Genomic DNA, 15627 nt, shown 5'->3' on the forward strand with positions numbered 1-15627 from the left:
AGACAGGTATTTTGGGAATGCTTGAAGATCCTGCTGCTTCAACAGGATCATGTATCAGGGTCTTGTTGTGTATATTACTTTGGCATTGTTGGTTATTAACAATTACTTGCAATTAGTAATTGTTAACATCTTTGTAACTGTTTATATTTTACTTTTACAGTATTGTTATTTGTAAGCTGCTTGAAGCCTTTGGAAATGGAACAGTATATAAGTTAAATTAAAATACACCTATACACACATTTTTTTCTTTAACTGTAAAATCACCTTTGTCCATTGCTGGCTTAGGTCCCTTGTTACATGAAGCCATAGTTTGCTATTCTTGTTAAATTATAAAGGCCTGATAGGAATCAAAAAGTGGCATTTGGGACAGATCTAGCAACAGATACTTTAAACCAGTGGTTCTCAACCTTCCTAATGCCGCAACCCTTTAATACAGTTCCTCATGTTGTGGTGACCCCCAACCATAAAATTATTTTATGTTTTCCATATTTTTTTGAAAATGTGTTTTCGGATGGTCTTAGGCAACCCCTGTGAAAGGGTCGTTCGACCCCCAAAATGGTCCCGACCTACAGGTTGAGTACCACTGCTTTAAACCTTAACCCTACCAAATAAAAATGAATTATTTTAAAATTTCCATTAAACGTGTTTAATGAAATAAAATTTTATGAAATTTTAACTGGGTCTGCAAACATATGGAATCCTGTACCAAAACTATTTTTACATTTATACCTTGTCATTCTACTCAAGCAAACAATCAAAAGTGTATGTCTGTGGCATGAATGGTGCTACTGTTTTACTTTAGGTGTTATTGTACAGTAAATGCCTAGTTTTGACCATGAAGCAGTAAGGAATCCATGTAGATGAAAATGGTGTTTGCCTTTGAGTTAAAACTGATTGATGCAGGATATCTGCATCAAATAAATTCTCTCTCATTATCTCACAAGAATTTTGTAATAACTCATCCTGGCCACCTAACACAGGGTGGCAAACTGGCGGCCTGCAGGTCAGATGCGTCACATGCAGGCCATGCCCACCCCAGCTCTGCATACGCAAAAAAGTCACAATATGTCATGTGACACGATCGACACATTAAAAACTGAATTTAAAATGTCGTCTGTTCTTTTCAACTGTGGAAGATCACCAATTAAAGGCTTTTTGTCAATGTCAATTGAAAAGATCTGATTCTTCATTATAATAGAGAAATAGGAAATTCCCGATTCCATTCCTGATTTTGGCAGGTCTAGCATCAGCATTCAATACTGTAGCTTAGTTGGGGGTTGGAGCCACAACTAACTATGAACATTTCACACAAAATCCTAGAATTATAGTCTCTGTTGCGGGATTTGGGAATAACAGAAAATGATAATGGTAGCTGGAACAATATAGAATTACTTTGGAAAATTCAAAAGTTTATTATTTCTGTTACTTTAAAAACCAGAATCCCATCAATATATGAAAGTCTGTGAAGTAAATAGCTGGATTTTCATGGAGAGATTTTAAGAATAATACAACTTTAAACTATATTTATGAGTTAAGTCTCTGTTCCTTTATATATTTAAATATGACATGCTGGAGCTTCTAGTATAAAACCCATTGAATATAAAAAGGGAAATGTGAAAAATAATATAGTATTGTATATCATTGGATAGATAGCCAGATTTAATTAAGCATTACTAGCACGTGAAAGAGCATCTAAGCATAGAAAGAAATGGTGAATTAAACATTGCTGTTTTAAATAGCACTATTTCTCTTAAGTAACCTTGAAAAATATACTTATTTACGCATATTTCTGCTTTTGGAGGGAGTTGATCTGAAACAACTTGTGCAATGACACTTAAATTCCTAAGATCCTGCATGAAACTTCTCCCCCACCAACCCCCTCCTATTTCCTTAGATAATAGGTTCAGATATGTGGGTGAATATAAGGGAACAACTTAGATCTTTTTTCCTTGGGACTGCTTCTTGTTAGGCAAGCACATGGAAATGACAGTTCACAAAAGACCAATTTTGGGTGGTCTCCATATCTTGGTTCTGGCCAACATCTGCACAACTGCATGCAAGTCTCCCCCACCCCCAAAAAGCTCATTTGCCATTTTTTTTAAAGGGCTGGGAGAAACTAGCCCGAAGACACCCAGTTGGTTTAAGGCAAGACAGTCACCAGATATCCAGTCCAGGCCTTTAACCACTACACAAACTAGCTGTCAAGACAGACCAGGGGCTTAGACTAAATATTAAGAGTTCCATTATTTTGGTCAGATGCCTTTAAAATCCAAGTGAAAACAGTAACACAATATAGTTAGAATGCAAAAACTTTATGACTATTTCATTCAACAGAAAATGTTCCAGGTTATGCTTCTAGGTAGGGTATAGTATTTAAAAAAAACATACTCAAGATCAGTAAATGTTATTATTAATGGAGCCGTTTTCATTTATCCATTTTCAAAATGACAATTGCAAATTAAAATCTTTGAAATCTGTATTATCCAATTTCCATGTAGGGTATGCAGATGTAGTTCATTTTCTATTACAGTTACTTCCAGCCATTATTAAATCCTGGGAATTTTAACAATTTCCCAGTATTTGATTAATTTCTGCAGGAATTGAATTTCAACATTATCAATTTTTTAAAGGTATCATAACACAGCAACTGTAGTATTATAAGAGTGTATTCATGCTGTGTATGGACTCTTTAAGAGTGTTTTGTTTAATTCTAAGGACTAACAATCAAATGATAACATCACAAAGACATGGGACGAGAAGCTTTCTAATCAATTCCATTAAGACCATATCCTGTTCACACAAAGATTCCTACAGTGAGTACAGATTCTCTCTCCATTTATATCAGAAGACCATGGAATTCACACACAGCTCCCCACTGCTATTCTCAAAGTATTTGTGAGCTTGAATATTTAGAAATGAAGACAGCATCTGGGAGAGAATATCTAATGCTGAAGAAATTTATATAACCGAGTTCCAAGTTAATATAAAACATTTTTATGCCAAATTACATTTGGACCTGTCAAAAGCAATTCATAAATCCATACTTTACATAATTTTATTCCACTAGAAATTGTGATTTTATACGTAGTATAAAGGGCATCATGATAGCACACACATACTTTACCATACTGTTAAAAACCATTTACATAACTATTAAGCACCCTATTATTAAAGCAATATTCAGATACCTTTTTAAAAACTACATACAGATGAATGTTTATCATATGCATGGTGCGAAGATGTGCCCATAATATTTTAGTCACTTTAAAACAAAACACGGCAACTTAAAACTAGCTTAAAATTATATGGTCCATGTGCCATCAAGTCAGATGTTATGAATCTTCAATGAAGAACTAAAACAGTGTCAGACGCCGGATAAATCGGAAGAGATCTTTTATCATTACATTCTGAAAAATTTCCATTGTGTGAAATGGAAACAATTAGCATTTTGAATTTATCAATCATGAATGGCACTGAACACTTTACTATATTAAATGGAATTTTGCCCCCAAGTTGGAAGATAAGTAAGATGGGAGAATGAGAGAAGAATAGGATTCTTCAATGCTTATAGGAGGCATAGACATGGTATCACATTTCTACACAATTTTAGTCATATATATAAATTGTGGAGAAGGGTGATACTAGATATATAAACACAACAAGCCATGTTTATAGTGTACAAAATGACCATGGAAACGAACCTTTAATTATGTAAACAAATCAGCACACAATTTCTTCATTTTCCCTTTATAGCCTGGTGCAGAAGGGGGTTGAATATCAAGTCTCTTAAGAACCACAGTGTCACCAACACAAATAAAACTTTAGGCTGTATTCACGGAAAGTCTGTGATGCCTTTATTCCCTCCCTTTCCTTTCTCTCAGAGTTCATGAGTGTTTTGAGTTCAATAAATAGTACAAAAATAATCCTTTATTTAAAAATCTCCAGATGCATTGTCCTAGAGCCTATACAATAATTTGTAAGAGCAATGAACTTTTTTTTTTTTAAAAAAAAGGAGCCCACACAAATGAAAACCTTGTGGCAATGGCTATTTTTAGATCTGGCACCTTCTTTGTCTCTGGCTTTCTGTTCTTCCCGTTAAGGAAAGCAAAATCTTCTTTGCCTTCATCTGAGCTCTTTTCTTGGCTCAGATTAACAGAGTTCAAAATGCTCAGCTAATTGCGTAAACCTTTCTTCTAGTGCTTGGAGGCCGAACATTCCTACTATTCCATTTTACTGAGTGTTATGGCAGGTTCATTCATCACCTTAACTTCTCCACTCCTGGGCCAGCTTTATGTTTTAGAAGGAAAACGTTTGTGTCTGAAACGAGTCTCGTGATGGTCACCAAAACCAAAGCCTGGCACCAAGGATGAACATGAGTTGGGCTCTTGCTGTCTGTGTCATGAGATGCAATTCTTCCCCCGAGGTCAAAGTCATTAGCATTCTGCATCTACCGTATGTACCGTCACTGCAGCCTGTAAGTGGTGACTATGATGGGGGGCAGGATGGTGCAATCTGTAATGGTGGAACTTGTGACTCAAAAGGGCAGCAGTCTGAGGGGGAGTCTCCAGGTCTAAATCTTCGTCATGATTTCCCACATCTACGCCAGCTGATAATGGGTCGTTATTGCAGGGAGGGTTTTCGCTGTCTTCCTGAGGACTCATAGTACTGTAGCCTGAAAAACAAAGCCACATGAACCAAGAGGGGTGAGTTTGAATGGTGATGTTCATAATACTTAGCAATTATCATTCATGTTCATCATGTAACACACTGCTGGAAAGAAAAATCATCACCTCACAATGCTGACTGTTGCATGAACGTTAAGTTATATTTAAACAGAGTTTGATTTCCTTTTTTTGTATTTTTTCTTTGAGGTTTCCTATTTTGTACAAAAAAAAATATCTCAGAGCATTATAGCAATAGCAGTTAGACTTATATACCGCTTCATAGGGCTTTCAGCCCTCTCTAAGCGGTTTACAGAGTCAGCATATTGCCCCCAACAACAATCCGGGTCCTCATTTTACCCACCTCAGAAGGATGGAAGGCTGAGTCAACCCTGAGCCGGTGAGATTTGAACAGCCGAACTGCAGTCAACTGAAGTAGCAGTGCTGCATTTAACCACTGCGCCACCTCGGCTCTGATTATGGAAAGAATGCTGTTGCAAATTTATTATTTAATTCTTCTGCCTGCGATAATTTGAGTGATGTAATTCAGTCACTCTCTCAGACCAGACCAACCCGCAGGGTTGTTGTTGTGGGGAAAATAGAAGGAAAAAGGAGTATTAGGTTTGTCCGCTGCCTTGAGTTGCTTTAACTGATAAAGGCAGACTAAAAATCTAATAAATAAATAAGCTAGATAAATATTCAGCAAACCTTGTATATGTTGAAAACAATACATAAAACATACCAAATAGTTGTCTACACCGTTTAGTATTTTGCGATTTTTATTAGATAAGAAAAGCTTCAAATAATTTCCTTTATGATAATACAAATTATCTATCTTCAATAGCTTCATTTACTGCAACAAGGTGTAGGTAATATTGAGCAACCTCCTCAAACTCCTCAATGTCAATTTGGTGGACTAACACAGAGTGAACAGAATTGGCCTACCATTTTAGGTGTGCTGTTTGTAAATCTGTTCTCTCCCACGCACACTGAATTCCTCCAGTGGGAATTTGCCTAAAAATATGAGCGCCATTCATGAATTCCACCTGAGGAGTTTCCTTCCGCACATGGAGGGGAGCTGAACTCCTTTGGCAGGCAATTCTTTCAGCCAGTCCCAGAGATGAGAAGGAACTGAAATACCAGCAGAGAGCACAAATGCAGCAGGAAAGGAACGTGGAGTATCTCGGGTGTTTTGGGAGGCACCTGGCACAGGCCTTGCACAAATGCCTCTTGCCACTAGCTTTCAGCCATTCATGGGCTGAAAATCCTGCCTGCATTTTGGCATGGAGGATTTTCCTTTCCTGAGCAGTGTTTTCCAAGGTGTCCCCCTACCCCACGAGGCATCCTGTGTGCCTTACCTGGGACTCCATCTGTCTAATGATGTGCAAGATTGATTAACAACCACAATTGAGAGTGCCAGGATTGTGGTAGTTGAATGAATGAAGCACTCATGCAATTCCTCACTTAACAACCAAGTTGCTCAACAACCAAGATTCCAGTCCCAATTGTAGGTGTGAGTCTCTCTCTCAGCCCAACTACCACACAGAGTTTATTATTATGGGGAAAATAGAAGGGTGGTGTATTGGATATGTTCACTGACTTGAGTAATTTTGAAAAAGAATAAAGGTGGGATACAAATAAAGAAATAGATTTAAGGTCCCACTAAATATAGCTTGACAATTGCATACTACTGATACAGACCATATTTAGATGATTACTTTTATTTTACTTATTTGTCATAGTTAAAAACTGTTCAATAGATATTATTGAGTTGGTAAAGTAGTTTCCTAATATAGACATTTATTTCCTTTGTAAAGATATTGTTAATCAGTGGGATTTTTCTCTTTTTCACTCTGCAATTTTAACCTAGTTCTACAGGATGGGCTGTTCTAAATCACAGCGATGGTTGACTTGCAACAAGCAAAATAATCAGAAACAAATAAAGCCAAATCTGGCTTCTTCGCTAAACCTTGCACTTAGCAATCTATGAAAAAGAAGCCACATTGGAGCATACCTATCTGAATCAATATCATGAACAGAGTTTCTCTTTGATAAGATAAATTGTTCTGCATCTGCTGAACAATTTGTTCAATATTGTAATTGAGATAGTGATGTTATAACGGAGAAAACAAACCAAAATAAATAGTAATTTAAACTCCTCTAGGAGAATTTATTTGAGCTTTCTTAGCTGATGCTGTAAAGCCTTAACCTGCCTTAGTTATTGGTAACATTGACTGGAAAACGCACCATTAAAATCCAGAATTCTAAAGTGTATTTCAGCCAATTGTATCTCTACTTTGTGAGGTTATCAGCTACCCCTGCAAAGAGTGCAAAAAATAAATGCCCTGAATATGTAAAATTCAGAATGTTCCATCATGCTGAACTTTACCATAAAAATCTATGTGCTACTACGACTCTCCTATACATAAACTTCAATTAGCCCAAAGGGTGCATTATAGCACAGAAATCTTTGAGTCAAGTTACTCGAAATCTACTAACTTAAATAATATTTACAAAATCTTGGATCCTGTCTAACTGAAATTTCAAGGATCTTCACAATAGTTGTATTTACAAGATTGTGGCGCTGCAGCATTGATGTAGTCAGCCACAGTCACATGATCATGATTCCTGACACTCCCTGCACAAAGTCAATGGGGAAGGATTTTGACTCTGGCAGGAAGTCAGAAGATGCTCCCATTCCCACTGCTTCCCCCCGTCCAAGGTGGTCAATCTGCTTATCCGTTTAGGTTAAAGAATGATCTCTGAAACAATGACCCAACGGTTCATGGGTTGTTGTTTTTTTTTAACCCTTTGAAGGAGAAAGGTGTTTGAGAAATGTGAAACATAAGTAAATAATATTTTTGTGTACTTAGTAAAATTAAGAAAGAGTAAATAGATTTTCAAAATAAAAATAAAAAATAAAAATCACACTGACAAATGTAAAAAATGCTAATTTAGAAGTCTACAAAATTCAATTGGATATGTGCAATTAGCTAGATTGGATAAGTTCAGCAAATTTGTAAGTATGGAAACACAGAGTCTTATATTAAATATACGCAATTAACAATATCTTGGCTGGAGAATTCTGGGGATTAAAGTCCACGTATCTTCAAGTTGCCTAGTTTGAAAAAAACTTAGTCCTGTGCATTGACATTAACAGCTATATTTACTTTTATGCAACAGAACTCTTTGCAGTTGTTGCCTCTAGATTTAATAGATTTGATTTCTCCCAAATGATGACAATTTAAAAAAAAGTGTGATAGGAAAACAAGTTGCATTACACCTAAAGTTAATTCAACAAAAATTTTGAAACAATTTTACACCTATTATATTATTAAATGCAAAGTAATTATGGCAAAGCAGAAAGAATTCTAGTAACAGCAGTTAATGAACATTTTAACCTTTGTATAATGATTCAACCACAGTGTCCAATTCTCTACAAATAAAAGGAAGTTAGCGAAAGAAAAATAATCACAATGCCAACGGCCCTAAGAGGCATTCAAAGAGACGTTCCAATGTTAGCACAGTCCGAATCTCTGGCTATTGTTTAAACTCTCTGCTTCTCTATGTTACTTGGAGAGAAATACTGAGAAAAGGAAATTATGCAATGCATTAGGCTATTTCAGATAATAATATTACAATCATGTATAATGTACAGGAAAATTTGTCAAGGAAATATTATTGTCTAAGCTTCCGGTGAAAAGCGTTTGTTGGAAACCAACCAACCAAGGTTTGACCAGTTGGTTATTAGGAACCAAGTGCCAATATTTATGTGATTTAGTTTTTTTTTAATATACAGGTAGTCCTCACCTTAGAACAGTTCATTTAGTGACCAAAGTTACAATGGCATTGAAAATTGTGTTTTATGACTATTTTTCACACAACCTTGCACCATCCCCATAGTCATCTGATCCGGGGATGGGTTCTGGCAGTCACTACTGCCGGTTCGCTCATGGGCACTTTGTGTGTGCTCATGTGCATCATGTGCGCTCTGCGCACATGCACAGTACAATAAAACTGTTCTGCACATATATAGAAGCAAAAAACAAGATGGTGGCACCTACAGCACCTCCTGGAAACCGGGGGCGTGGCAGGCCTGGGTCGCTGCTGGTTCCAGCGACTCAGGCTGCCAAACTACTACCGGTTAGGCTGAACTGATCCGAACCGGTAGGAACCCACCACTGATCTGATCAAAATTCAGATCTTTGGCAACTGACTCATATTTATGATAGTTGCCGTGTCCCGGGATCACGTGGGGTCCCGGGGTCATGTGATTGTTGCAACCTTTTGACAAGCAAAGTCAATGGGGAAGCCAGATTCACTTAACAACTGTGACAGTACATTAATAACTGTAGCAATTCACTTAACAACAGTGGCAAGAACGGTCACCAAATGAGGCAAAACTCACTTAACAAATATCTTGGGCTCAACTGCGGTCATAGGTCAGGGACTATCTGTACTCGTATGGCCTAAACATGATACTTTTTATTCAATGTTGCCACAGAAGCAAAATATAGCATTTCCATGTTTGTTTGTTTTTATTTTTAATGGTTCTATTGAACAAAATTCTGTATCTGAATAATAGATGATGGCATTCAAGTCTGCCTAGGGTTGAGCTGTCATTTTTCTCTTTAAAATATAGCACATTTCAGTCAGGGATCACTGCCACATACAGAGTGAACCGGGGATGTGCAGTCAGGGGAGGCAGAGCCTCACCACTGTCATCATGAAAAGAAAAGAAAATGTAAAAGGAAAAAGGCTGAGGTAGTTGCTGCCAGAGTCACAGTGGATGACTCTGCTTAGTGCTTAACTGTTTAAAAAAGTCTCCTTAAAAGTGCCCTCTACAGGAGGCGGCGGGAGAACCACGTGCCTCATTTAGTCTATCTTTATGATCACACGAGAAGAGTTAAGCAAGGGTTAAAAGCCGAAAAAATTCCTTATGTAGATGAGGCACATGGTTCTCTTGCCTCTTCTTGTAGAGGGCACTTTTTTAGAGACTTTTTTAAACAGTTAAGCAGAGTCATCCATGGAGGCTCTGACAACAGCTAACCCAGCCTGACCTCAGCAGCTCTTGCCTTTTTCCTTTACATTTTCATCATGGCAGGCAAGAGCAGAGTTGAAATCCTCTGTGATTGTGAAACAGATGGAAAGGTATGTGGGTCAGAGGGAGGGGGAGGAGTTCAAAATTAATGTAATTTGTAAATAATTTTTATTGTAAGTAATTTGTGTGTGTGTGTGCATTTGTTTCTTCACTTCACTCAAACAAACTCTCTCTCAATTTGAGAGAGAATTTGATTGAGAAGAGAGGGAAGGGGGAGAGGCAGGGAGGGCAGCCTTGTTTGAGAAGTGAGGGGCAGCCCGCCAGTAGAGGCGGGTCTTTTACCTGCCTCTGCTGGCAGGCTGGCGCTTTTCTTTCTTTTGCCCGCTGTGCCCCCCTTCCCTTTCTCCTCTTCCCCCACGGGAGCCCCATCATGCTCCCTCCCCCTTTCCTCCTCCTCCCTCTCCCCTTTTTTTGCCAGCTGCAACTGAGCGAGGAGGCACTGCGGGGCCAGGCCCCTCGCACCCCGCGTCCAGCCCGCTAGAGCTCGCCGCGCCGGGGGAGGAATGAGACCCCCGTTGTCCCGCGGAGCCCGCCGCTGGTGAGCTGGGAGGATGAGGGAGAGAAGAGCAGTGAGGCCTTGTGCTGGCCAGCCGGCCAGGTGGGGAGTAGGTCGGGCAGGGGATGGGTGGGCTGGCTGGCTGGCTGGGGAGGGGGGGGTCATGGGCCGCTCAGGGGGCTGCCAGCAGCTTGGGTGTCCCGGCTCATCTGAGCTGCTGTTTGTCGGAGGAGGCGGGGGGCGAGGCGTGGTGGCGAGAAGCAGTCGGAAAGTGAAGGTCCGAAAGCCCAGGACAGAAGCGGCAGGGAGCTTTCTTTCAGCTTTTGCCCTGCGGGGCGGGCAAAAGCCAAAAGAAAGTGCCCCGTCGCTTCTGTCCGACCCTCTGGGTGTCAATCATTAGAAGCTCCCGGTCTCTTGGCAATAGCAAAAAGTAGTCCGCATAGGAAGAAGGCACTTCTTTACCTCCCCCCAGCAGGTAAACCCGCCCCTCTCCTCCAATTCACCACATTGGGGAGGGAAAATACCCCCCCTTTGGAATGGCCAAAGTTGATGGGTGCTATCGTCACATGGGAAAAGTGTGTGTATGCGCGCATGCGCCCACCCGCTACGCATGGGCAAAAACCCACTTTCTTTCTTTTTGCCTCACCAGCCATAAACCTCACCGCACGTCACTGGAGTGAACATCTAGAAACATTCAAGGACTCCAGGAAATCAAATACAAACTTTCTCATTCTGTCCTGGCTGTGCATTTAGTGTATCATACTGTATTTATAGTGAAAGTGATACGACGATACAGCTGACAGCCCTGGCAAAAAAATATGCCAACCTCACATTAATCCTCTTAGTGGACTCATCAATTTGATAGAGGATGGAAGATTTAGCAACAACTGTCTAGTGTGATTGGTCAATTATGTGGTAAAACAGTCATTCCCAGCCTGGATTGTAAGTTATTTTTTAATTTAGGAAGAATTGTCACAAAAGCCCAAATCCTTCTTCCTTAATCATTTATTTCTATGTGAACCAAAGGGAACTTTGTTTGCAGTAATTCTGTCTGTCACAAATCTTCTTATGAATCATCATGCATACCAGTAAGCCAGAAGGCATTCAATCTTTTAAAATTTAACCCAGGCTTGATTTAACCTAGCAACAAGAAATAAACTCTTGGTATCTATGGGCTTAAAAGTAAACACTGTTTGGTTAAAAAAAGAAATAGTGTTATTCTTTATCAAATAGAACAAAGTTAAAGCGACAAGCATTAAAATGCATTTCAAATTACCCTACTGGGAAAAGAGGGGAAACTAATTTTGTAAAAACTTTGCTTTTGTAGGGTGCATATTCATATATCAGTGTTGATATATCAGTGATTAAGATGCTAATTGGAGGAATGAAATGAAAATAGCTTCAAAGTTGGCAAGGGACTCGTCCTGGAATGGATAGCATCAAATTTGTTTTAAATGAAGAACAGCCGTGGGATTACTTTCTTAGAAAATATGTTATATTGTAAGCAGAAGCAAGAATGAATGGCCTCTTATGATCTTACCATGATCGCTTTCTGTTCCTGATCGTCCCCAATAACGGCGTCTGCGTTCAGGACTATGGGCGTGTCGCTCAATAACTGCTGCTATAAACCGAGTGTTACTGACTATGGTGAGCAGAACAAAAAGAGAAAGAGAGAGAGAGGGGAAACAAAGGATATCTTCACATACTCATCAAGCAGATTACTTTGAAGACATTAAAAAACAGCTTTTTATTACATTGTTGTCAATTCCAAAGCTGATCAAGCTTCTAAAGCAGTATGAAAGAACAGTAACTATTTTGCTTCCCCAACAGCATTGTAATAACTTAGAATCAATTGGGCAACAAAATGCACCTAACACATTTACAGTATACCTTTAATATGCCTTAAATACCTCTTAAAATGCTTTTTTTTTTTGGTTGCAAAACTGCAGGAAATATTAGCAATAGTTAAAACCTGGTAAGGAAAATGCAGTAACATCTATAGAATAACAACTGTGGGTTTGATCACTACATTTCCCTACAGTTTTTAAACCAGCTATTTATTTATCAAGAGGTGGGTGGGTGGATCTTATTTAACAATGGGCATATGCAGTTCTCGAAAGCAAAGTGAAGAAATCTGATACTCAAAAGCCAACTAAATTTTATGAACTGTCATGTAAGAATCGACTAAGTCTGGACAACAAGAGTATTGATGTATGGCATATTTGTTCTTCAGAAGAAAACAGTAAGATAGCAAGTGTTGGAGACAAATAATGGGCCAAAGGATAAAGCTCTGCTCATAAATCACTGAAGTAAAAACTCAGTGAATTGGGTATGAGCAAGTCATATTTTTTTACAGTTACATTCAGTCTATGGAAAGGCAAGCAATAGACAGCATCTCTTTAGAACTGACAAGGCCAAAACTGTAAAGCACTTTGCCCTCTTGAAATGATTACAGAGATGAATAATGTTACATGTCTATAGAAGGAAACTGCAGGGAAAATCCCCGCATGCAGCCTCTCCCCATGTTTTCACTGCCCAGCCGGAATGGGATTGCTGGTACTCACTGATTCCTCTGTCTTCATGACTGTCCTCATCCCTTTCATCTCTCTCATTCTCCAGGTTGGACATGCGGACTGACATTTCTGCACACCGTTACAAACAGAAAAATGCAACTATTAAGAGAGAGAAGTTGCATTGGCCTGTAAGAGTGCAATGTTTTGAAAATGGCTTTGGGTTACCCCTTTTTGAGAGACAAGTACCGTGTTTCTACAAAATAAGACAGGGTCTTATTTTCTTTTGCCCCACAAACTATGGCCTTGGGCTTATTATAGGGGGAGGGATTATTGTTTTGGGGTTGCCGGGCAGCTGAGGCTGTGCCCGGCTCTTCGGGAGCCCACTCGCAAGGGAGCAGCCGCCCGGCAACTCCCCCCTCTGGCAGGCAGAATGCCATTCCCCAACCTAGCGGTATCCCGAAGGCAGCAAGCAACATGAACGCCTTTCTCGCTCCTCCCCCCCCGCTTGGTGCCTTCGGGATACCACTAGGTCGGTGAGTGGTGCTCTGCCTAGCCAGAAGGGTGGGTTGTCCAGGGGGTTATTTTCGGGGGGGGGCTTATATCTTTGCCCACATGGAAAATGTAGCAAGGCGTTAGTTTCAGGACAGGTTGTATTTTCGGGGAAACATGGTAGCAGAGGCTTGGAAACCATATAGCAATTATGGTAGAGGTTATAGCTTTCCTACCTCTCTCTTCTCTTTTAAGCCATATATATGTATATTATGTGTGTGTGGTGTGTGTGTGTGTACCATTTAAGTGTAACATACATACATATATACATAAATATTCATAAAATTCTGTGAAATAATAGCCACCCAAAGTCACTATAACAGTGAGACAGGCAGCATATAAATTTAATAAAAAAAGTAAGTGAGTGAGTGAGTAAGTAAATAAATAAATAAAAATAGTTCTATAATCTTTGATATTCTCTGAGTTTGGCTGTTTGCTTGCAGACCTTTTATTACCCAATTATTTAACATATCAGTGCACAATCAAGTGCAACAACCAGTGCATAATAACCAAGCTCAGAGAGTACTAAGGACTCTTCAATTCAACACTGAGTAAATATTCTCTTTTATAGGTCTTTTAGAAATGTTGGAAAGTGATGATCATGATTAAACATTTTTCCTTGCACTAATGGCAACACTTCATAACTCCTATTTTCCCCAATTATTCGTACAAAGTCAGGTAATATTTGCATGGAATACATAGATCAATGCTAGAAAATGGTTAGAATTATAATCAGCAGGTAACATGCTCTCTTTTGAATTTATTATTAAGAAGGCAAAATGCTAAACAGTGGGGTTATATATTGTGTTTATATAAAAGGATGTCCCCAGAAAATACTATTTTGTCTTTTGTACAACTAGAGCAAAAACATGGATTTAGAACTTTTTAAAACTTCTTAAAAACTACTGAATGTGTCAATAAAGGATCCATAAGGCATGCACATCTATCCTGGAAAGCTAACTACATATCTAACATGCTCTACATCAGCAGAAGGAATAAATATTTACAAGATTCCAGAAGAGGATTAATAAAACCAGTGCAATTTAACTTTTCTATCCAGCAGAGGTCAGTAGCGCCTATTCTATATTAGAATAGAAAAATGTGAACAAAATATATTCTATAGGGGATATGCTTATAATTCAATTTGAAATTATCAGAAGATTTGCACAAAATCAAAAGAGTCAGAGCCAGAAAACACTTGCAGTTCTATTCCATGAGAAAAAAAACACATTTGTTCAGCTTACCTTGGGCTGCAAGTGGAGACATATGCTGATGACTTCGGCGATGGATTTGATGACGATAGGCATAGACTGCGAGAACCAACACCATTATGCATCCCATAATACCTCCTGCTACAGGACCAACTGGAGCGCTTTTTATCATATTCAAAGTTATCACTTCATCTCCTTTTCATTCAGAGAGAGAGAGAAATGAAAATAATGTTGAAAATCTCCTGAAGAAGTTCAAATCCTATAAAATAATCTAGATAATTGCCAGATTATGGATGCTGCCTGAAGTCTAATTTGGGTGACAAAGACACTCCAGAGAGGAAATCATGCCACTTTTCAAAACAATCCATGTGACCATTTCATTGGTCTATGTAAGAATATATTACAAATTGTAATGAATAGACTAAATCCCTATCCTAATCGATACACCACAATGGCATTTCACCTTACAGACTGCATGGACTAGAAAGCATCTGTTATACAGGATTCTGTATACATTCTGCTTCCACAGCCAAATTTCTGTTATGATAAAAAGAATCATGCAATTTCACCCTGCGTGATTCTCACAAAACCTATAATTGGGGGTTTTTTTTTAATGTAGATCATCCAGACCAGATCTCAAGACATTAAAAAATGCAAATGAATCTTACCAATGGAGCCCATTTCATCCGTATAGGGGCTTTTGGCACCCACAATACCCCCAAAGCATTCCTTCTGAAGAGCACAATAGGATTTATCAAGGTGAGTCTTTCCATCACTGTCCACCATGCACCACTCACAGTCTAAGACACCAAAACAATCTCTGCAAGACAAGGAAATGGCTGTGAAAATTTACTTGTTACAAGATTAAGTGATTCGAAGCAAACATATTTGTGAAGTCAGTCTTTATAGCTAGACCAACAGATAGGTTAGTTAAGCTATCCCACCTTGCTATCTCTTTGAGGAAGTGCAAATGTGCACTTCCAATGAGAAAACAGATCTGTCTTTTTACCAGCTAAGCTGTTCTATAAACAAAAGTGCTGTATGTGAACCTGATATTTTACTTGTTGTTTAGTCAGAAATGACATTAATTTTCCTC

General features: G+C 38.9%; 1 protein-coding gene across 1 annotated transcript in view; it reads right to left on the reverse strand.

The window, feature by feature from the left end:
- Nucleotides 1-2224: 2224 nt before the first annotated feature.
- The window catches only part of CACHD1 (cache domain containing 1), a 135908-nt gene continuing 122505 nt past the window's right edge, over nt 2225-15627 (reverse strand). Inside the window, 5 exon segments of the mRNA XM_032217813.1 lie at nt 2225-4672; nt 11799-11900; nt 12823-12900; nt 14565-14726; nt 15200-15349. Coding sequence (XP_032073704.1) covers nt 4434-4672; nt 11799-11900; nt 12823-12900; nt 14565-14726; nt 15200-15349 — 731 coding nt within the window. The 3' untranslated portion in view covers nt 2225-4433.

This window comes from Thamnophis elegans, chromosome 5 (genome assembly GCF_009769535.1).
Source record: "Thamnophis elegans isolate rThaEle1 chromosome 5, rThaEle1.pri, whole genome shotgun sequence".
Classification (NCBI taxonomy): Eukaryota; Metazoa; Chordata; class Lepidosauria; order Squamata; family Colubridae; genus Thamnophis; species Thamnophis elegans.